The following is a 24,718-nucleotide window of genomic DNA, read 5'->3' on the forward strand; positions in this document are numbered from 1 at the left end:
AGTTTCGGTTTTGAGTGATTAATTCTAGTTTCGGTTTCGAGCAATAATCGCCATGGAGAAAAAATGGCGAATTTGTCAATTCAGAATTGCGTATGAAGATTTTGAGATCGTTGAGTGACATTTTAGTTAGGGAGCCGCGAGCTCAGTAGAGTAAGAAATAGAGTAGGTTACGTGTAATTTTCTGTTTATTTTTAGAATCGCGATGAGTGCCTTTTGGATTATTTTTTTTTTGTTTTTGTATTACCGCTATTGGGAAATATAAGATTTTATTTTACTTGTTTTGTTAAATAGCGTTTGTATTTCGAGTGTCTCTCTCTCTCTCTCTCTCTCTCTCTCTCTCTCTCTCTCTCTCTCCAAAAATTACCCCTCCCCTCTCCGCGGTACTGATCTATCGAGCATATGCCCGAGGTATAGCGCATTAATGATTTCGAGGCGTGTTAATCATGCCAGACGCCCAACAAAACTTCGTGATATTGTTTTTAGATCCAGGGTACATCGTAGACGCCAAATTATTGTGCACGCGGTAAGTTCTCGGTCACTTTCTCCGAGTGACCGAGGAGCGGGAAAAATCCATGTCACAGTAGGTATAATAAACATGCGAAGCTGCCGCCATTTCTGATGTAGGTATAATAAAGATGCGAAGCTGCCACCATTTTATGTTAATCCCCTTCGTAAGCAGCTTGAAAGTACATAGAAAGATGCAAACTACATTAGTATCTGCATCTATAGAATATACACTGAGAAAAGAGTATTTTCTATTAACAAGCTTATACCAGGATATGGCGGAGTGAATGTATAGTTATCATTATGAAATTTTAATTCAGCCAAATAATATTCATTACCGAGTTTTTTATTCAACTACTGACACATTTCTATCGAGCTTTATTTGAAATAACTAAATCTTATTTGGCTCCACGAAATTTTTCTTCTCCATTTTATTCTACTGCTTACTATTAATCAGTTAAAAATTTTGAGAAATCAATTTTTCAAATGAAATAAGTTCTACTGAGGTGACTTGAAGGTAAGATTCATTCACTCAAATAGTGAGATTATTAGAAACAAAGTTGTCTCTAGATTCTATCAATATTAGGGCGGTCAAAGTTTCCAATTCCTGCAACACTGCGGACGACACCACATAGACAGGAGAATACGAAGACCGATGCTGTGACAGGCCTACAGCGAAAAAAAATCTTTGTTTTGTATCGCAGCGAAGTCAAATAAGAGGGGCCGGAGACTGTGAGGATTGACGCCGTAGCCCTACGCCCAAAGTTTTCCTTGTCCATAGGGCCTCGACGTCATTCCTCGCCGTCTCAGACAGTCGCCTCGTCTTTGACTCCGCTGCAATGCGAAGCTAAGAATTTTCTTCTCTGTAAGGTTGTGACAACGTTGGTCTTTGTATTTTTATACGCCAATGTGGTACCATTCTCAGTATTGCAGGAATTGGAAACTCTGACCGCCCCGATATTGAAAGAATCCAAAGAACCTTGTTTCTAATAATTTCACTGAATGAATGGATAACTCTTACCTCCAATTCGCTTAAGTGAAAGTTATTTTGTTTAAAAAATTAAATCCCTCAAAATTTTCAACCCTTGCTAATAATCAGGTTATTTCATTTGAATATTAGTTACTATCCCACCGTCTTGACTTGCTGCGCTACGGTAGAGCCGGCTAGTAAATATCAACCTGAAATTCAGGTGCGACTGCAGCTGCCAGCCTTACTAACCCTGTTCATGTTACATCCAGTCATATACAGGGCGAGTCAGTCAAAACGGCCAGAATGGGAGGAGCTCAGTTAACGGATCAGACCGTACCTCTTAGCCAATCTGGAGCAAGTCAATTGAAACACCGAGAATGGGAGGAGCTTTGTTGACGGATTGGGCCATAGCCCACGTGTTGATATCAAAGTAAAGTTTGCAGTCTGCGTACAGGTGTTCAGTGGTAATACGAAATAAAGTCACGATATGACAACAAGTGAGGCAATAAACTCTTATTATGATCCCTCATTTGTTGTCATATCGTGACTTTATTTCGTATTACCACTGAATACCTGTAGGCAGACTGCGGACTTTACTTTGATATCAACACGCGGGCTACGGCCTAATCCATCAACAAAGCTCCTCCCATTCTCGGTGTTTCAATTGACTCGCTCCAGATTCGCTAAGAGGTACGGCCTTATCCGTTAACTGAGCTCCTCCCATTCTGGCCGTTTTACCTGACTCACCCTGTATACAAATTCATCCCAATCTTCTGTGTCTTTTGAATACCGCTGTATGGTTTTCTTGACTGACTCGATCGAGTTTGTTAGGGAGTTAGATTTCATACTTCTAGTATCAATAGAGATGACATTTGTTGTTAAATAGTAGAATACATCTTATGGGGATAAACGTCAGTGACTCTGAATTAACGAAAATGAACCTAGTATACTGATTGAAAATTTTAGTCAATAGAAGTGAATTGATTTAGGTTTGAAAAAGCTTGAACAGGCTTGAATTAATGAAGCTGAAACTAGCAGCTAGAGTTAGCAGTCAAATGTGCTAAACTTCGTACAGATTTATTCACGAAACTTCTATAAAAGTATTAGCTTTGTATTAAATTTCGTACATTTTTTATTCTTGTATGCCAGTGTCTCAATTTCATGAATTTCAGCACGTTTGGTTGTAAACTTTGCTGCCAGCTCCAGATTCATCTCAATATAGGTAGGGTCTGTTGAACCCTGATATAAATCTTCAAGGTTAAAATTACAGCCTATTGATATTTTTTTTTTTTGTTGCATTCCTGATTCCAGATAACATGATTGATATAGATATATGGTGGGATCTAACACCAGATCTTATAGCTGCTTCAATCAAACCTATTGGCCACCGAATGAAATTCATACGGCTCCTATCGGAGGAAGCAAATACAGTAAGCTATAACGTTCATAGAATACGGAACTGTATGTAAATGATAATATGTTACTGCTTGAAGTGAGAAAAAGCAACTCAATTTTTTTTTGTCATTAGAATTTCACGTGTTTATAAATTGACAATAACCGTCACTTGCAGGTTACCATAGATGATAATCATAATGCTTCGTGTAATGGATCTACGAAAATTATTTTAGACCTAGACCTGATAGATCAACCAATTTTTGATACTTTAATTTACGAGTTTGAAGAAGAAAATGTTGAAAATGGGAAAGATAATATCAAAGAGGTAATCCAGCAACCTTTGAAATCACAAAAAGGTGTTTCAGACCCAGATTCCCCCGCATCAGTTGCAGGGTGTAGTAAAGCTCTTACAAAATTGCCAACTCCACAGCCCTTAAAGCGCCAAAATTGTTCTTCAGGACCAGATTTACTTGAAAAGATCTCAGGATGCAAACCTCTTACGAAATCGGTAATCTCTGTCTCTATTTATATTTCAAGCACTCAACTTGATTATTACAATAGTTCATTCCGATAAATCGTATCTAAACATCAGGACAGAATCACTAAGGTCACATTTATTTACTCGTGTGATTCACCCATCTCAGAAAGGAATTAATGAAGTCGTCGCAGAAACATTGTAGTTTGTTAATGCTGCATCATAATGATTTTTATCCTGGCTACTGAGATTATATTAGCAAATGTATTTTTTTGTCACTTCTGTCTCTAGCAACCTTTGATAAAACATTACGTTGTATTTGCTCTGTAGTTGTTGATCGATGTTTGTCTATAATATATGTCTAATCAGTCCTTCTGTCTGTGAACTATTCATAAAGCAGAACTTCTGTTTACAGTGGTTAGAATACATCTTGAATCAATATCCTAACGGAAAACAGGTTTTAGCTGTTTTCAAAAGAGATAACGGATTGTCGTCAAAGTCTACTCGTGAGAATTTAGCCAATGTAAATGCCAATCAATTGATTTCTGATTATGGAACGGTTAAAAATGATCAATTCAAATCAATTCGATCAAGTTGCAAGCTCAATTAAAGAATTATTCCCGTCAGAGTACTCGGTAGGTAACTTGTATAGAATAACCGTGGATATTTTCCTGTATTAACATCATCAATCCATCCAAATTTCTATTCGTTGAAATAGATTCTTTTTATGATTTTGACAAGGATTTTTCACTTTAGTATTTCCGTTTACTTCTCTCTTTTTTTTACAATATTCTGTTCTGACTAATAGCTCTTTCATTGGATTAACAGGAAATTTACTACATAGCTCCATTTACCGAAACTGCAGCTCAGCATTTTTCCAAAGGCAAGCTACCTTACAGATACAGAAATGTCCGACAATTATGAGACAGAATGGTATGTCAAGTCCCAAAAAAAAACGAACTTTGAAGCTGGCTACTCCAGATTTATCAGATTGTAAGTTTTGTCAACCCCCAAACAGTTATGAATATGTCCTTAGGCACACATTATGAAATTGTAATTCATTCATTTTATTAGTAATACCGGAACAGACATTTATTGAGTCGAAAGCCTGCGAATTACTGACAGTAAAGTCAACAATCAATTCTTTTATTTACTAGTGATTTACGGTCAAACTAACAATGCTACGTAATGTTAGTAGAAAACTTGTCTTGTAGAGGACAACACGGCGCACAACTTTTGTGAAAAACATTTTACTCTTGAACCTGAAGAGAACAAAAAAATGTCTCACACGACGTAAAGTTTCGTCGATTTAGATTGATTTCATACTTTTATCGAAATCTGTTTGTCAAGAAACATCCACGGCGGTGCCAAAAAACGATGCAGATGAGCTGATTCGGAGATACACCGAAAAATTTTCCGGGCGGTACATTTTGACCAGTCCCCCCCCTCCCCCCCCCCCCCCTTTACTTCTACAATACATTCGTGAACTACGCTAGTTTACTATCATGTAAATTATTGAATACATACGCATGAGCACGGTTATTTTTTTCACATGGATCTTCATGAATCCGGAAAAGGCACGGAGCTTGAAGTGGACTGCAGACTGGTAAGGTGACGTTCTTAGGAGTGCAGCTTACAGATGCTTTTTCACGAATGTCACGAGCCTTTTGTGCAATTATAACAAAACCCACACTTGCGACAGCTTGACCAGCTGGACTTCCGATGACCGCCTCAATATTATAAGCATCCCCTCTACCTGAAGGTCCATACCAATCGTCCCAGACGCCATTGTAAGTACTTCCTGCACAAAAAACTTATATCAGTAAATGTAGGTATAACAGTGAAATAATTTAAAAATTTTAGCCACTGCCAAACGTCGCATATCAGTTGAAAACGACCCCATTTGCGCGCACAATGCTCGAATTTCGTAATCTCTCTAACGAGAAAAAGTAGAAAAATGTTAAAAGACGAAAATTAAAGCTAGAAACCTAAGCGTGAATTTAAGACATTGAGGTGCATATCAAATCCGATTATAAATTTATACATACATGAAAATGTGTAAGAAATGCTGACTAACATGTATACGAAATTCTGTGAATTCAACCATTGGGTATTTGCAAATTACAAACTGAATTTGTTGCAAATATCAGAGGATCTGATGGGAACAGACATAGTATGGTAGGCCATCTACTATTGACGTATTTCATCGGGTGACTAGAACCGACATATCTCAATCGACTCTACAAGATATGTATAAGACTTCGTTTACACGACTATTGCGTCTATCGAAATTCATCCGATCTAACAATAAGAGGATGACGAAATACGTCAATTCTAGAATGCCCGCAGAAATGCGTTTGTTGTCATGGGTCGGTCGATATATGATGTGTAACAATATTCAATAAACTGATAAATGTAATACATTCTTAAATCGTGAATAAAATGAATCAGCAATAAAATAATAAATTATTCACTTCACTAAATTCTTGAAAAAAAGATTAGAATCACCTTCACAGTATACTAGCAGTCCGTTGGTTTGCTAATGCGTTCGAGTTCTTTTTTTGGCTAAATTATTAGACATAGCCATATGCTCTCGTTGACTCTTTCGTAGAACTTATCAAAACCTAAAAAACTTTTCAACATAACTTTTCGTTATCTTTCAAAGTTTTGTCAACGTTTGCATAAGTGTACAATCTCATTGCGACTTGGTTTCCAAATATTGTTATATTTTCAAAACTATTCATCTGGTTGTAACAAAATGTCGCAATAAATCTGGCCAGGAGTTAGGCATGAAGATGTTAAAGTCATGGCTGGTGAAGCATGCAAGGATCTCGTCGGCGCGATGGGAGACGCTCACGATTTGATGAGCACCCTGTCTCCAGGGCAAGAGCGCAACAGAACGACCGATCATTGGATCAACGTTAGACGAGAAAATATGAAATTTTTAGGTGACATTCCCATGCATCCAAGAATAAACATGATTTCGAAATACCAGATTCAACACGCAGTCGAGCTCTTGCAGTCTTGGATGGAGAAATTCCGGGAACACCTCATTACCGGAGGTGATGTCAACACTCCTGCGGTGGGTAATAATCGCGCTCAATCGATTAACGCAGACGGCGCTTTCACCAGCTGGCACCGAATCTGTTGTGGTGAGGCAAACCTAACTTGCCTCTTCGTAGACTTTTAAAGACATCAGTCGAGATTGGTCCAGCTTGAAATACGCGCGCCGAACAGCCATGACAGGCAAAGACTCATGTAGCCGAGCTATTGTTACGCCAGTTTGTGTTCAAGGCGCGGCTGGGTGAGGATACTTCGTGCTACACTGTCGTAGTACGCAACAGGTGTTTTATTGTAAAAGAAAGTGAAGAGAAGCTAAAGAGTGAGTGAGTGGGAGTTTGAAGATCAGCGAGAAAGAAAATAAACAAGGTACGCTGTTAATTTACATTCTGTTTAATTTCTACCAAGTCCACCACGATCCTCTTCCCAAGAGAAATTTGCTTAACTTCGATTGCCGGGAGCCTCGAACGATCATTGCGACCCGGTGCCGATATACACCGTGAGCTAGCTGATCACGTGGCCAAGGCTAGGTGGCAAAATAGAAAATAGTCTTTCTGCCGCCCAATAATACGATTATACGTAGTGATAATTCGTTTAATTCATTGGGATAGATAGGCAGCCATTTGTCTGGATTACGATCTCATTTACATTATATTTTGTATCAATCACAAATCTGAGAAACCTTGATATGGAGCCATTTTGTTTGTGCTTAGGATGCGGGAATCAAGCGATTTGAGGCAGCCATACAAACTGATGGGAGAATTGAGGCGAATGGTATTTTATCATCCATATTCGAAAATACGAAGAATAGTGTCGTTACTTCCGTGAAAGGGGTTTACTCCCGAGCGGTAAAAATGAACAGGTTCGGCTTTGAATAACCTCGGGTATGTTTGATATATAGATTATATGTTTATTGCGTAGAAGTTGAGTTAGCGGTAGGAAGGAAGTGTGCTATGCAAAAGATATATAAGATGTCTAGATGAGACGTTGTTGAGAGTTAAAACCTATTTTAAATCTCCCAATTGTCCTCAGAAACAAACCGCACGGGTGCAGGAAAGGTGTGAGGATGCTGAAGGAAGGGAATAGAATTAGCTGAGTAAAGGCGATAGTGAGTAGCATGAGTCTAGGTAGAGATAAGAGGACAGCGCAAAGAACGTGATATTAATATAAGAACTGTGGGAGAGTTAACGAGTAGGAAAAATAGATAGAGGTGGTACGCCGGACGTAACAGTGTGAAAATGGTGAAAATAGTACAGTCCACCACGCGGAACAATATTAGCTTACCAACCACCGATTCTAACCCCAGTGACTTGGTCCAGTCAGTAGGGATAAGAAAGAAAAGACACACCCTACAAAAGGTAGTGTAGTTATAATTTTGGAATATGTCGTTGAAGTTTGTACTCTGATGAAAAATCCAGTTTGTGACCTCGAGGAATGGTCGCCCTGGCCGCGATCTTGGATGAAAGGTGCTAAAATCTGTTTTTTTCAACATAATACCTCAACGGTTGATCCTACGACTAAAAACGTTTAATACAAACTTGAAGATAATAAAATTTCAAACAGTTTTTCTTCTGAACTTTTTTTTGTAAGTCTCACATGTATCGAATTATAGCAGAGAAAGATCGAAATTTGTTTACAAAATAGTTAAATCAGTTTTTTCGTGGTAAATTTCGAAAAAACAAATAACATTATATTATTTTTACTGCTTTTTCACACTGAAATAAAATTATATGGCAAAACGTATTTCAAATTGAAATGGTTTTTGTTGCTAGATATAAATGTTCTGCCGTGTCGTGACTTTGTACAGAATATTATTGGTATTCAGCATAAACGTTTCAATTTTCGTTCGGTGGGTTCTGTACAAATGTTTTCAAAAGCAGGTATAAACCGTCCCTCGTCTTACGTTGTTCCTTTTATGACGCTCGAAACGAACGTCCTTTTCTCCCCTCCCTATATCGAAAAAGGGGCATGGCAACAAACTATGCGCCCGAGGTCCTAGCTCAACTGAGACAGGGTCAGCGAACCAGTGCTATTTATCCATTAACAATGACAAAGTCACCAGCACCCGAGACCTTATTGAATTTCATTTCATGCAAATGCAAAAAAGGATGCAGTGGAGCATGTAACTGCAGGAAAGCTTAGTTGAAGTGCTCTATTGTGTGCGGATTTTGTAATGAATCATGCAAGAATGCACCAGAAGTTATCATCGAGAGTAAGGTCGAAAATGACAGAATATCAATGGAAGCCCAATTTTTTCTGGGCACAGACAACGATCGTTAAACTCGAGTTAAAAGATGACATTGAGGACGAAAACTATAACGAAGAGATTAACATCAACCAACCCGGGTAGTCGAAAATGAGGAAAAAATTATATTGTTACAAAGAGTGAAATCACCCGTTTTGCCCCCTTTTAATGATCCAGCAGTCATCATAGATAAAAGACGTTTATAAACCTCTTATGTCTCTAAAAAGAATAAGGTTGCTGCGTCAACCAACATTATTGTAAAATCAGTCTTGTTTCAGACTTAAAACCAGAAACACGTACCCTGCAATTGAAGCTTTTTCTCAGCATTTTATTTACGCTTTTGATTCTGGCTCGATAATTAAACTCACGAATCCATATTCATTTTCGTAACGTCTGAAAACGTTACACTAGTGTCAGAAGTGGAATAAAGAGTTTTAATCGAGTCAATTCAGTGCGTGAAATATTATTAACCATGAGCAATAGTCGTTTGACACGCTCTCGTCGAAGGGAAAGTGCCGGAGAAGACCTTCCATCACGGAAAATCCGCGGGTTCCCGAGACAATTTCTTCACCTTCAAAGGACCCTTTCCCCGTAACTTCAGTGTTCTCGATCACACAGATCGATCTACTGAGGCTTATGAATCAGCAACAAGAAGCCGCCGAACGACATCAACGGCAGCTTGTAAGATCAATTCATATTATTTTTACTTTTATTTAACATATGAGGCACATATTTTCACACACAGTCACATACAGATACACACACACACTTATTCCAATTTATACATCGTTTTCTGATTTGTCTCGGAGTTCGGTGAGATTCTTGAATAAACAAATATTTAAATTTTGACTTATCTATGATGCTCGTTTTTTCCCACGTTGGCTCCTGCCCTGGGACTGGAATCCGGAACCGAAGTTGATGATTTCGATATTTTCTCCACGTTAAATCTTGTTTTAATTACTGGCCAGTTTCCGTTGAGTAGATTATAGAGAGATAAGCGGATGACCGGTCCCTTCGACGTCCCAGAGCCAAGAGACCGAGCTCACGAAAGCGAACTCAGTAGTGTGATCGGAGGGGGGGGAAATGAGAAATCGAGGATCGATTAATTCTTCGATTATAGAATTCGATTTTAACCGCGGATAAATTCAAAATTTGGATTTATCACTTTACAAGCTTCTGGATGCAGCTAACCAGCAACAACAACAACTTCTCCAGCTGCTTCTGGACAAACAGGAGCAGCGAAAACAAGAACTCTCCAATCAACAAGAACAGCGGAGATCGTGAGGCTTAGGAACGTTCGGAGACCAGTCTACACGACCTGTTCCAGACAACTGTAGCGGCTCTTCAGACGGTACATCAGGTGAACGGCTCTAGAGAACTGGCCGTCACCCCGCGAGGTTCCGGAGCTGCTACTCCTCTCTCTTCTCCTATTCCCTCTCCAGCTGTTGGGGAGGTCCAATACCCAGGACGATCCCAAGAAGCTCATAATTCAAGGTCTGTGCCTTTTATTAGAGAAGTGGACGAATCCACAAACCGTGGAACGAGAGTAGATAACGAGGTAATCTTTTCCAAGCCTCTGTTTCATGTTCAGCCTCGCTTTTCTCATCTTAGTCAATTGAATAATTCAAGATAACTAGGGGTTGCTTCTCAAATTTATGAGAAACCCATTTGCTTTTTGAAACCGCCTATGTTCGATGGAAAAGTCTCATGGGCTGAGTACGAGAAACAATTTGATACAATACCAAAGCATGATCAGTGGGACTCCACCATGAAGACCTACAGCCTTGCCTCTTGTTTGCGAACTCCCGCGTTAAACGTTTTAATAGCATTATCAGAGGAAAAAATTTCAGACTATGACAAACTTAGCTCTGCACTAAAATTAAGATATGGCAATGACCATTTAACAAAACTTTATGCAGCACAATTACAAACGAGGAGACAAGGACGTGACGAGGACCTCGCGTCTCTTAGTCAGGATATAAAACGACTATCTCGAGTAACATTATCAGACCATGAACCGTCTAGAAATTTATTAGCAACACAGGCTTCTCTAAATGCAATTACTGACTCGTAAATTAAAATGGCCGTTGGGACTTTGGGTCTCACTTCCCTACGGGAGGCAACGGCTAAGGCTCTCGAGGTGGAGGCCATGCGTAAGCAATGTTTTATGTCAAATAAATTTCGCCAAATCGAGGTGTCAAAAGTCACCTCAGAAAGACGGGATTTTGAGCGCACGGAGAAGACCAAGCCTCAGAATTATAGAAATGAAAAAAGTAATAATAATTTTAAACAAGGAAATTGTGGTTCTTTTCAAGATCAGAATGACAGACGCGAAATTAAAAGCGTAGTTGCATCTGAACAAACTGTATTGTGTTGCTTATTTTGTTAGAAAATTGGTCATGACGCCAATCATTGTTTTCTAATTAAAAAAATTAGTGGAGAACCGATGCAGAGTTCGAATCCAAACTCTTATAACTGGCGTGAGAAAGATATAGAAAAAGGGGAAGCAAATCCTCAGTCGAGTTCTTCAACAGGAACTCGTCCAAATAACTAATTCCAGTGATTTGTCGGGGCGAAAATCAGCGCAGATTGTTAAGAGTGGAAGCCCTCTTAGATAACAGTTTTTAATCAAAAGTCTACGACAGTCTTGTCTTTACGCGCGCGGTACTGTAAATGGCGTCGATTGGCTATGGGTAATAGACACCGGCACGGAAGTAACCGTAGTTCGATCGGATCTCTTTAAATCTGATGACCAGATTGTTCCCTCTTTATCTCTGCGGACAGCCACTAGAGAGACGACCCCGGTTTTAAGACAGGTTACTGACCAAATTAACCTTTTTGGATGTATCGACTCTCCACATAAGGTTTTTATAGCAGATATAGAGGATGAAGGTATTTTGGGAATAGACTTTCTTACAGCTTATAACTGTGTTATCTCGACTAAGAGAAATTCACTAGCTTCAAACAATCGCGAAATAACTCTTTGTACCAATGGAAATGAAATTTATTGGACTCCTTCTAGAATCCGGGAAATAGAACTCTCAGAAGATGATTTTCAACAACATTTCCCTTGACATTGACAGAGCCTTGTGGAGAAATCTTCGATTTCGTTAAATCTAGCTCAGGTAGAATCGTTTAAATCTCGTTTGCTAGAATTCATAGATTCTTTCGCCAAAGATAGTGGTGATAAGGGCCGATGTACTTCTGTCAAGCACAAGATCGACGTCGGAGAGAGTTCACTAATAAAACAAGCTCCTCGAAGACTCGCTTTCAACGCCCGAAAAGAGGTGAAGAAGCTTGTAGAGGACATGCTAGTGAACGATGTGATTGAACCATCGTCTAGTCCCTGGGCCTCATCAATCGTCCTTGTTAACAAAAAGGACGGATCCAAACGATTTTGTATCGATTACAGGAAGCTGAACGATATAACGAAGAAAGATTCTTACCCTCGACCCAGAATCGACGAGACACTGGACCTGATAGCTGGTGCAACTTGGTTCAGCACCATAGATCTTCAGAGCGGATACTGGCAGGTCGAAATGGATCCTCTAGATGAAGAAAAAACAGCTTTTGTGACGGGTTTAGGAGGATTATGGCAGTTCAAGGTTATGCCGTTTGGTTTGAGTAATGCCCCGGCTACCTTTGAACGAATGATGGAGGCTGTTCTCCACGGGATCACTGGCAAAATATGCCTCGTCTATTTAGACGATATAATCGTTTTTGGCAAGAACTTTGAAGAGGAAGTTCAAAATCGCAGACAAGTTTTCACTAGGCTGAAGTGAGCAGGCCTGAAAATGAGCCCGAAAAAATGCCATCTGTTCCAGAAAGAAGTAGGCTTCCTCGGACATATCGTCTCAGCACAAGGTGTAAAGACCGACCCATCCAAAATCAAGAAGGTTTCTTCTTGGCCGACACGTAAGAGTAAAGAACAAATTAAAAGCTTTTTTCGGCCTTTGTACGTATTACAGAAGATTTGTAAAAGGTTTTGCTAGTATAGCTGAACCTCTCCATTACTTGACCGGAATCAAGATTCCTTTTGACTGGACCCCGGAATGCGAAGAAGCTTTCAAGAAATTAAAAGAAAATCTTATTTCTTCGCCGATTTTAGCTTATCCAGAGGTCGAACTTCCTTTCATTGTAGATACGGATGCCTCTCTTTCAGGAATAGGCGGGGTTCTGTAACAAATTCAGGGAGGTCAGGAGAGAGTGATAAGCTATTTCAGCAGAGTTTTGAGTAGAACTGAGAGGAATTATTGTGTCACTCGTAGAGAACTTCTAGCTGTTGTTAAGATCGTAGTACATTTTCACCATTTTGTACGGTAGGAGATTTTTGATACGTACAGATCATGCTTCTCTCAGGTGGCAACTTTCGTTCAAATCTCTCGAAGGACAGGTAGCTAGATGGTTAGAAAGGCTCAGTCAGTACGATTTTGACATTCGTCATCGAGCAGGAATTCATCATGGAAACGCCGATGCTCTCTCTCAAAGACCCTGCGAGGAAATGCCAGAGTGTAAACAGTGTGCACGATTAGAGAAAAACCGTGACCCCTCTCTTATAATACGGAAGATTTCTCTCGGAAATAACCAGGAGGAATGGAGAAAATCGCAACAAGAGGACGACACTTTGACTCAAGTGAAGTCTTGGAAAGAAGTGGAAACTCGCCCGGACTGGCAGGATATATCTTTAGCCGAGCCAGATTTGAAAATTTATTGGACTCAATTGGACTATATCCTTTTAATTGATGGAATTTTATACCGAAAATGAGAATCTGCAGACTTGAAAGAAATCAGGTGGCAACTTTCGGTTCCCAGGACACGAGTTCCGGAGATTCTTGCTCTTTATCATGATTCTCCTGCAGGCGGACACTTCGCTTCAAATGAAACTCTAGGCAGAATTCGCAACTTCTACTTTTGGCCCCGTTGCCGGATGGACGTTGAAGATTGGTGTCGAAGATGTCGAATCTGCACGGCAAACAAAGGACCTCGAGCGAAGGGACAAAGCTCTCTTCAAATTTACAACGTGGGAGCTCCATTTGAAAGGATAGCGATGGACATTCTCGGACCTCTCCCGATAACCCATTCTGAAAATGAATATGCTCTGGTTATTCCTGATTATTTTACTAAGTGGCCTGAAGTGGTTTCTCTCGCTGATCAAGGAGCCTTCACTGTAGCACAAGCATTGGTTAAAGAGTTTATTTGTAGACACGGAGTTCCTCCAGAACTTCATACTGATCAAGGCCGAAATTTTGAGTCAACCTTAATGAAAGAGGTTACTCAGATTTTAGGGGTTAGAAAAACTCGTACGACTCCTTTGCATCCGCAATCTGATGGCATGATAGAGCGATTGAATCGAACCTTGCTACAGTATTTGTCGTCCTTCGTAGAGCAGAATTAGAGAGACTGGGACTCCTGGATCCCTTTCTTCCTCTTATCTTACAGATCTGCGATTCATGAGACGACGAAGCAGACGCCAGCCCTCATGCTTACTGGAAGAAATCTTCGACTTTCATAAGATTAAGAGAAAGGCCCTGTTCCTGTACAAAGACAGCATCAAACAGATTATGCCTTTTTATTACAACAACGTTCAGAAGAAATTCATCACTTTGCTAGAAATAGAATTTCTATGGCTTCAGATAAATTAAAAACTCCTTATGATATTTGAGCCAGAGATATGAAATTCAATCCTGGAGATTCTGTCTGGCTCTTCCGACCCCGTGGACAGAAAGGACGATGTCCAAAACTGCAAAGAAATTGGGAAGGCCCTCACTTATTTGTTAATCGGATAAATAATGTTGTTTATAGAATCCGAAGATCTCCTCATTCGCGTCAGAAAGTGGTTCACTTGGATCGTCTTGCTCCTTTTGAAGAAGATCAACCTGGAACAGTCTCTCCGAGACCAGGAACATCCTTCGAGGTTAGATCTTCAAACGAACACCCTTGACGACTGTGATCGACTTGACCTTCTTTACAGTCGGTCATCGATTGGGAAAAGAATTTGCCTTTTGGAATTCATTTGAGTGAAACTCGACCGCTTACGATCATTATTGAAGGAAACATCGGATGCGGAAAAACAACTTTCACCTAGAGGTTTTTAGCAGATCGCCAGGTCTGTACACTTTCAGAACCTCTTGAGAAATATCGAGACGTAGCTGAAAGTAATCTCTTAGATTTGATGTATCAGGACCCAGATCGTTATTGCTGTTATTTTCAGCATTTCGCTCAAATGGTTATGTTAGATAGACATCTTCAGACGACTCCATTGCCTGTAAAGGTGATGGAAAGATCGATGTTCAGTTGCAATTGTTTTGTAGAAGCTCGTCGAAGGTTGGGTAATTTTCGCGTCTTCGAATCTCATTTATTGATGAGAAATTTTGATCTTCTCATTCGCTCGTCTGAGCTCAGAGTAGATTTGATCGTTTATTTGCGAGTTTCCCTAGAAACTTCTTTTGCTCGAGTTAGTTCCCGTTCTCGTGAGGAGGAATCGAGCATTTCTTTAGAGCTACTCAGAACTATTCATAAGGTTCATGATGATTGGCTAGTAAAACAAACCTTTTCTTATTTATCGGCTCCTGTCTCAGTTATAAATGCAGAAGCTACGGCCGATCACGTTTCTAAAGATTTTTGTACTTCATTAACATGCAGATAGCATATAGTTAACCTATACTTGCTTTATTGAAGGATACACTTAATTAAGTAAAAGACACAAAAAAAAAAAATAATAAAATAGATTTTCTTGACCTCCGTTTCCGTTTTGAATGTGAGTGACAGGTGTGCGAAAGAGTGCGAGAGAAAAGGCGAGAATTTAGCAGGAAAGCAAAGGTGAGGAGAAAAGGAAATAGGGCAGAGAAGGAGCGGGGAAGACATAGACGGGAGGTCGGGTGAAGGGAATAGGGAGGCAGGAATAGAAGAGAAGGGCGGGTGAAAAAAGAAAGAAGGGGGAGAGTTTTTGAGGTTAGGTAGGAAGAGCCGGCGGACGGCAACGATTCAAATAAGATAGGAATAGGCAGTGACACCTAGGGAGTAAGAAGGGGGATAGAGTAGACAGGTAGGCGGCGGATAGATAAGGTAGGGAGCGGTGAAGGAGAGAAAGAATATGAGTAACGCGGGTGGCCAAAAAGAAGGGGCGAACAGGGAAGAGGAGGAGAAAAAGAAAGGTAGGCCGGGGGCAGTAGCAGCGTTAGGGAGGGATAGGAGGCATAGCCTGGGAGCGACGGCGACGGTGCTAGACTTATGGAAGAGAAAGCGGAAGGAGGAAGGGGAAAAAGGGGAGGAGGAGGTAGACGAGTTGCAGGAAAGAGAAAGAGTATTTGGGAAAAGCAGGAAAGTGCACCGATCGCCGGAGGGTAAGACAGGGGAGAAAGGGAAGGCAGAGGGAGGGGCTATACAAAATATGCTAAGATTGATTAGGGAAGAGCTAAAGATAGGTCTAGAGGAGGTCAAAGGGCAGGGAAGGGGGATCAGGGAAGAAATGGAAAAGATTAAAGGCGAAATGACTAGAAGGGAAGAGCAGTGGGAAGTAGAGAGGGGGGAGATGAAGGAAATGATAAGGGATCTAGGTAAAAGACTAGAAGAGGTAGAAGAGCGGAAAGGAGGGGAGATGGAAAGGGTAAAGGAGAGGCTGATAGAATTAGAAAAGAAGAGTGCAGAAGGAGGGGTAGAAAGGCAGGTACAGGGGAATGCGGAAGTGGCGCAGGTAACAATAGATAGATTAAAAGAGATGGAGTGGGCCATAGAGAGGAAAGAAAGGGAAGAAAGAAGGGGAAATATAGTAGTGAGAGAAGCGAGACTTGAGAAGGGAAGAGAAAAGGAAGAGTTGATAAAGATTTTGCAGCTGATAGGGGTAGAGGTCGAGGTAAAGGATATGTGGGAGGTAGGCGCGAAAAAGGCGGGAGAAAAGGGGATATGGATAGCAAGACTAGGAAATAGGGAGCAAAAGAGGCAGGTAATGGGAAGAAAAGGCCTCCGTAAAGGGAGGGAGGAGAGAATAGACGAGGATCTCACCTGGGCAGAGAGAAGAATGAAATGGAAGTTGAGGGAGGTAGCAGCTATTGAGGAAAGAAGGGGAAACAGAGTAAAAATAGGGTATGCAAAGATCTGGATAGAAGGGAAAATGTGGAAGTGGGATGAGATAGGAGAGGTGCTTAGGAACGGTACAGGGAGAGCGAGGAAAGAGGGGCAAAGGGAGGGTAGGGGAAAATTAGGGGAAAGCGATAGGGAAAGGCCAGCAAGCGAGGAAAGACAAGAGGGAAGTATAGAAGCACAGGAAAGGGTACGTAGGGAAAGGCAGTCGGGGGAATGGGTAGTGGGGGCGGACAGAGGCAGGTAGGGAGGGAGATAAGGAGGAGAGAGAGGGGAGTAGGCGAGACAGAAAGGGAGGGGTGGAAAGTAGCTTTTTGGAATGTGGCGGGGCTCGCAAGAAAGGATGAAGATTTCTGGAGGGGGCTAGGGGAGTGGGATGTAATATTTCTAATGGAGACATGGATAGAAAAGAAGGGATGGGAAAGGATTAGAAATAAGTTCCCAGTAAGGTATAAATGGGAAGTGCAGTATGCGGTTCGAAAAAATAGGAAGGGAAGAGCAATAGGCGGAATGCTGTCAGGGGTAAGAAGGGAGATAGTAAGTGGGGCGGGAGGGAGGGAAGAGGTAAAAGACGGCATGATAGCAAGGAAAATAAGTGTAGGGGGCGAAAAATGGGTAGTAGTAGGAATATACGTAAATGGGGACCTAAAAGAGAAGATAGGGGAATTAAAGGAGCGTGCAGAAGAGATAGAGGGAGGGGTAAAAGTGCTAGTTGGGGGTGATTTTAATGCCAGGACAGGGCAGGAGGGGGGAGGATGCTGGGGAGAAGGAGAGGAGGAGTGTAGGAGTAAAAAATCAAAGGACAGGAAAATAAACGCGGAAGGTAGGCAGCTGGTGCAATTTTTAGATGAGACAGGATGGGCAATAATGAACGGGAACATAGAGGGGGATGAGGAGGGGGAATTTACGTATGTAGGAGGGGCAGGGGTGACGGTGATAGACTACGCTATAGGAGACATCGAGGTGAGGGATAGGGTCAAAAGGATAGAGATTGGGGATAGGGTTGACTCGGATCATCACCCGGTAATAGTGTGGTTGAGGGGGGCAGTGGCTAGGACAAGGAAGGGAAAAAGAGTAGGGGGAACTAGTAGAGGAGACTGGACGGAGGAGGGTAGGATGAGGTTTAGAACAGAAGTCAAATGGGAGGGGATAGGAGAAGTGGATGTAGGTAAAGAGATGGAGAAAAGAATAAGGGAGTTTGGACGAGCCTTAGATGTAGGAGGGAGGGGGAGGGAAGCGAAAAAGGGATGGTGGGATGAGGAATGTAGGCGAAAAAAAGCGGAAGTTAGGCAGAGTCTAAGAAAATGGAGAAAGGGGGAGGAGGAAGGGGACGCGTATAGAAAGGGAAGAAGGGAATATAATAGGCTATGCGAGGAGAGAAAAAAGAAAGAAAATGAGGGATTCATAAAAGAAGCAGCGGAAGCAAGGACAGAAAGCAAGGTATGGGAGATAGTTGATAGGGAAAGAAAGAAGTGGAAGAGGGTGAATGAAGAAATAGGAGATCAGGAGTTACCTTGCTTTCTACCCCGCCTAATAATCCCATGAAATACTCCCTCCACTCCTGATCTCCTATATCCCATCATCATCGCCATTTTCGACATCTATAATTATTACGATAGTTTCATTCGCCCATTTTTTTTCTCCAATTATTGTATTGTATACTACCAGCTTTTCGTTTGCCGATTTTTTTCTCGTTTCATACTCCACGCCAATATGGTTGGGGATGTGCAGGCTCGGACTTGTTCGTTATGAAGAGTCGTAAAACCCAAAACTGTGTGTTCACATACCATCCGGTGAAGGGTCGGCAAGACAAGATTTTTCTCACGCCAAACACTGTTCGCTACCTGCTTTTCGTTGAGCGATTGTTTCCACCGCATGTCCCACGCGGCTTAACAATTCAAAAAACTCAAAACTGTGTACACATATCAGCCGGTCAAGCCGAGATGAGCAGAACGCAGTGCGCACCACATCTCTGACGTCATTTTTCCCTCCGATATGCGCAGAACTCAGTGCGCACCGCATCTCTGACGTCATTTTTTTCTCTGATATGAGCAGAACGCAGTGCGCATCGCATCTCTGACGTCATTTTTCCCTCCGATATGCGCAGAACGCAGTGCGCATCGCATCTCTGACGTCATTTTTCCCTCCGATATGCGCAGAACGCAGTGCGCACCGCAGCTCTGACGCCATTTTTCCCTCCAATATGCACAGAACGCAGTGCGCACCGCATCTTTGACGTCATCTTTCCCCCCGATATGCGCAGAACGCAGTGCGCACCAATCAGCCTATATATAAGCTCAACGCATCCGATGCAGACTCATCAGTCTTACACGATACGTGCAAGTCGAAAGCCTATAACGTTCATTTTCTCTGACATACAATTGTTACTTATAGCCGTTGAAGTCATGGCAGTCGAAGCGTAAATGGGACTTGCGGAGCAGATGGAGGGGACGTACAATTTGCTGAGAGAGCAACCATCCGGAGGAGAGAATGACGCTGTCATCAATCATTGGGCTAATATTGGAATTGCGAATGTCCAAGTTCTACGTGATGTTTCTATGCAACGAGGAACGACTGTTGGTGCGAAAATACGGATCCAACATACGATCGCACTCCTGCAATCTTGGGTGACGAAGGTCAAGCAGTTGCAGCAGCGCACAGTGGTGACGGGTGGAAATATCGGTACTCCTGCGGGTGTACAATGGGACGACGTGGATAACGTTTTTGCCAGCCGAATCAGAACGGGGGTTGTCACGAATCTCCGTCATAAAAATTTGAACGCCTTTCTGGACGATGTGCAGCGCGTCGGCACCGAGAAGTTGGAGCTGATACTGCGCGAGGAGGGAAATGTGAAGGTTAACCTCATATTATCATGAAAATTCGAAAATGTCAAGCACAAAGAGATCTCCACCGAAGTCAAGAGTTTCAACACCTCCAACGTGGCGATTCTTCTCCCATCGAGCGATATAAATGGCTGGTTTATACGTGCACGGGGTGATCTGCTGTCAAAGGTGGAAGATTTCGAGCAACGTGATTCCGGCTGGAGTATGATTGAGATCCTCAACATCGCTGTAAATATCAATCGCTACCAGCCTCTCGCTGCGGGGGCTTCAACATTCGTCGAGCTGCCTCAAGACATTCGGCATAAAAAGGCTGTGATCAACGTGAGGAACGAGGACGAAAGATGACTTCTCTGGTCCGTCACAGCAGCCCTCCACCCGGTCAAGATGAACACCGATAGGACTAGCCGTTACCATCGATATATTTCTGAGTTGGACTGTACAGGTATCAAATTCCCTGCTACTATACATGATGTGAAAAAGCTTGAGAGATTGAATAATTTGCGCATCAATGTATATGGTATAGAATCTCAAACTTTTTCGCATCATGCAAAATCAAATAAAAGCGCCATCGTGCCAATTTATTTGAGTAGAAATTTGCATAGCGTGAACATTGACACGATCCATCTTCTGATGGTTGAGAGTAATCCGAAAGACGATATGACTGGTGAGTTTGCACCGAGATTCCACTTTGCTTGGATTGAAGATCTTTCCCGATTGGTGAGCAAACAATTGTCTAATCATGATGGTAGACTGTTTTATGTGACAGATGTTTGTGCCACTTCAGCGTGAAACATGCCTACGACAATCACCGACAAGATTGTATTACGCTAAATAAAGTACGCATGGAGTTTCCCAAGTGTAAAGATTTAGTATTTTCCAATTTTCAAAACAAAGGCACCGTTCCATTTGTCGTATACGCCGATCTCGAATGTATATAAATCCCTGAACCTGTAGATGAATTTGAAACTCGTAAGACTTGTGAAATTCAAAAGCATGTCCCGCACAGTGTAGCGTACTATGTACATTTCGCGTACGATGAGACTTGATCGGAGTTTCACGGTAAACGCGGTGTCGATTGCATAGATTGGTTTATGAAACAGCTTATGGATTTATCAATTTAAGTAGAGTCACGAATCAAAAACATAATTCCGATGAAGTCTCCTACCCAAGTGCAACGCGATCATCACATGCGCGCAAAGAATTGTTATATTTGTGAAGAACCGTCTATCCCTGAGGAGAAAAAGTGTTACGATCACTGTCACTTCACGGGTAAATATCGTGGTCCTGCTCATAATCGGTGTAATTTGAATTTCAGAGAGTCGCACACAATTCCAATAGTTTTCCACAATTTGTCCGGTTTCGATTCTCACTTTTTAATAAAATCCCTCGCGTCAACTTTCCCCGGTAAAATTACACTGCTACCCATAAATAAGGAAAAATATATATCCTTCACGAAACGCGTCGATGGAACAATGATAAACTTGAGATTCATCGATTCGTTTCGATTTACGACTAGCAGCATCGATAAACTTTCCACATATTTGACCGATAACGATAAACGCATAACACGTAAATTTTATAATAACCCGACTCAGTTCAGTTTGATGACACGCAAAGGCGTTTTTCCCTGTGAATACGTCGATTGTTGGGGGAAACTCGATGAACCGCGATTACCTGCAAAAAAGCATTTCTACTTGCACCTCTGCGATGCAAATATTTCAGACACCGATTACGAGCACGCGAAAACTGTTTGGAGGGAATTCCATTCAGAGTCATAGGGGGGCTATTCAGATTCATATTTGAAGACCGATGTTCTTTTGCTTGCCGATATTTTCGAAAATTTCCGCGCTAGCTGCTTCAAAACATACGATTTAGATCCGTTGCACTACTACACTGCACCGGGACTTGCTTTTGACGCGATGCTCAAGCATACTAATGTAAATATGCAACTTTTAGACAACCCTGAAATGGTGTTATCTATTGAAAGAGACATTCGAGGCGGCGGAGCGCAATGTTCGAATCGACACGCTCGGGCCGATAATAGATTCATGGGAAAAGATTTTGATCCGAACAAAGCGGAATCGTATCTCACGTGTTTTGGCGTGAATAACCTGTACGGTGCAGCTATGAGCATGCATTTATCAATCGGTTTGTTCGAGTAGGAGTATCAGCACATCGATATAACGAACCATCCGGATGATTCGCCGATCGGTTACTTTCTGGAGGTAGATTTGGACTATTCTGTGGAACTCCACGAGGATCACAAAGACTCTTTGTCCCGAACATTTTACTCCTCCAGGTAGTAAAAATGCCAAACTCACGACCACCCTTCACCCCAAAAAAAAGTATATATTGCATTGTAGAAATTTGAAACAGTGTTTGAGTTTAGGATTAAAAGTAACGAAAGTGAGCAGAATTTTGAAGTTTGCACAATCTCCATGGCTCGAGCCTTACATCAAGCTCAATACAGACATGCGTCAACAATCTAGGAATGAATTTGAGAAAAACTTTTATAAACTCATGAATAACGCGGTGTTCGGCAAAACTACGGAGAATGTGCGAAATCATGCAGACGTCAAATTGGTCACAAAATGGGAGGGAAGAGGTGGTGCGAGAACGCTTATTGCCCGAGCAAGCTTTCACAGCTGCACCGTATTTGGCACTGATATGGTTATCATTGAAATGAATCGTGTCAAAGTTCACGTCGCCAAACCTATTTACATCGGCGCATGAATTCTAGATCCGTCAAAAATCTTCCTCTACGATTTCCACTATAATTATATTCAAACCAACTTTTCGAATGAACAAGCTGAATTGATGCATACCGACACAGACAGCCTTATTTATCAATTCAATGTGCCTAATATCTACGATATCATCAAACGTGATGTAGATACAACGTTTGATACCTCTGACTATCCGCCCGACAATGTGTATGGTATTCCCTTAAAAACAACAAACAACTAGGGCTAATGAAGGATGAAAATAATGGTAAAATTATGACAGAGTTTGTGGGACTGCGAGCAAAGCTGTACACATCTACTACGATGGGTGAGGATGGGGAAAAATATGACAGTGGCGTAAAAGTGAGTAAGCGCGCCAAGGTTGTAAGAAATTCATCGATAAATAGCATCATGTTTGATGATTATAAGCGCTGTCTGACGGCTTACCAAGAGTTGACTCTTCCACAGTGTTTAATACGCAGCAAAAAACACGAAGTAAGCACGATCGTACAAAAAAAAATTGGCTCTGAGTTGGCAGGATGACAAGCGGCAATTGATACCTGGACAGACCGACACTGTACCTTGGGGGTTTGTCCCAGCCCCCCAATAGCTATAGGATAAACCGTAGACGTAGAATTGATGTAAATATTTGATGTTTGACGCCTTGAACGATCCACCACTGGGCGGAAACGTTTCACGATCAATGCGATATTTGATGGATTTGAAGTTTCAAAATGCGAATTCATATACTTAACAATCATTTATTTATTTATTATTAATATATCAAGCAATTATTCATATTCATTTGTTTACCACGAGTAAAGTTTTCAGAAAACAAAAAAAAGTTTTCAGAAAATTATTACGGGGTAGATTGCGTAGGCTCCGATGAGCGGTAATCGGAGCTTACTCCACGCCCAGCCAAGGTGTTATTTGGCTATTGTAGGGTCCGTTCACGTCGACTATGCACTCGCGTGCTTCTACTCCCAATGCAGGAAATGAATGGAATAGAAAGGGATCGGTATTAAGGGAAGATAAATGATTTAAAGTATATGATTGTTTATTAGTAGTCAATGCAATGGAGTCGGTCGAGGGAAAAAGGTACGATCTTCGTTTGAAGGGATAGGTGTCTTGCTTAAGCGCTAGGATGGATCTGCCTGGTTTTGCGGGACGTAGCAGGCAAGCTAGGCACAAGTTACAGGAGAACCTGCTGACTCGCGAACGATAAGAGTAGACTACAGAGCGTAACGTAACTGAGAGCGTGGAAAAGGAATATGAAGTCTGGAGGACGTAACAAAATGAAAAAAAGTTTTTAGAAAATGAGAAAAAGTTTTCAGAAAATGGAAAAAAGTTTTCCGAAAAACAAAATGTGTAATAATCGTATGGAAAAATTGCATATTATTATTAGTATTATCATTATATTTATTATTATTATAATTATTATTATTTTCGTAGTACATAGTATGGCACATGTGCGTACAAAGGAGATAAAATGTTGCAATATATGTATATTCAAAATCTTTTATTGTAATTCGGAAAATACATACATACTATGTTACATGTCTGTTTTATTCATCCAACTATTGTGCGAACTATCAAAACCCAACCACTTCACACAGAACAGATTCCCCCGTTTGCGTAATACTTTCTCCACATGGTAGCCGTCGGGATATTTCATTTTGGCGAGCTCTTTCTCGTAGAAGCCCCCCTCGATGGGATGATCTTGATAATCGGTAAGTTTGTAGGTGGGTGGATTGGTATTTTTCACCTCAGTCACGGTGAATATTTCTGTCGTCCAATTGGGTGTAAAGCATTTTTCAAATACATTCTTGTACTTGCTGATTCGAACTCGATCACCTACACTAAATTTCCGCGCTCGATCACTTCGATTGATTTGTCGAGGCTTGTACATGCTACGATACAGCTGTTTTTCATTCTCCGTGCTAACATCCTGTAAGTTTTATTCGAATCATGCGATGATTGGTGCTATTGTAGGACTTCATTAAATCGACCCAAAATATTAATCCACTTGTGAAATCCTAGGAGAGTAAACCGCATCCACATTTTATTTTTTCAATATTCGACTAAAAACGTTCGCATATCGACGCCTTTAAGTTGCTGAGTGTCAAATACATGTTGATATTGTGCTGCATCATGAGGGCTTTCATTTTGCTGTTGAGAAATTCTTTGCATTGATCAACGTATAGATGTGCAGGTATACGGCTCTGGGTCAGTACAGATTTCATAGCAGCAGCCGCATCTTTCCCAATCTTGGACTTTATCGGCACCGCCCACGCGTACGTGGAAAATATATCGATGATTGTTAGTAGGTATTTGTATCCCTTGTTGCACGAGCTGTATGCGGTCATATCGACGAGATCAACTTGCCAGGTCTCATCCAGTCCGCGTACATCTACGAATCGACGC

At 41.4% G+C, this 24,718-nt stretch overlaps 1 protein-coding gene and 1 long non-coding RNA gene across 2 annotated transcripts in view; both read right to left on the reverse strand.

Annotated features, from left to right (window-relative positions):
* Positions 1 to 4,458: 4,458 nt before the first annotated feature.
* LOC124175000 overlaps positions 4,459 to 24,718 on the reverse strand; it is a 51,714-nt gene continuing 31,454 nt past the window's right edge. Inside the window, exons 3-4 of the mRNA XM_046554791.1 lie at positions 4,872 to 5,145; positions 4,459 to 4,606 (exon numbers count right to left, since the gene is read on the reverse strand). Of these exons, the coding sequence (XP_046410747.1) occupies positions 4,498 to 4,606; positions 4,872 to 5,145 (383 nt within the window). The 3' untranslated portion in view covers positions 4,459 to 4,497. The remainder of the gene's footprint in view (positions 4,607 to 4,871; positions 5,146 to 24,718) is intronic.
* LOC124175006 lies at positions 13,087 to 14,040 on the reverse strand. The gene is made up of 3 exons (XR_006869055.1): positions 14,005 to 14,040; positions 13,406 to 13,730; positions 13,087 to 13,140 (listed from the first exon to the last, which is right to left on the reverse strand). It is a non-coding gene; the product is annotated as an uncharacterized LOC124175006 (long non-coding RNA).

This window comes from Neodiprion fabricii, chromosome 2 (assembly GCF_021155785.1).
Source record: "Neodiprion fabricii isolate iyNeoFabr1 chromosome 2, iyNeoFabr1.1, whole genome shotgun sequence".
Taxonomy (NCBI): domain Eukaryota; kingdom Metazoa; phylum Arthropoda; class Insecta; order Hymenoptera; family Diprionidae; genus Neodiprion; species Neodiprion fabricii.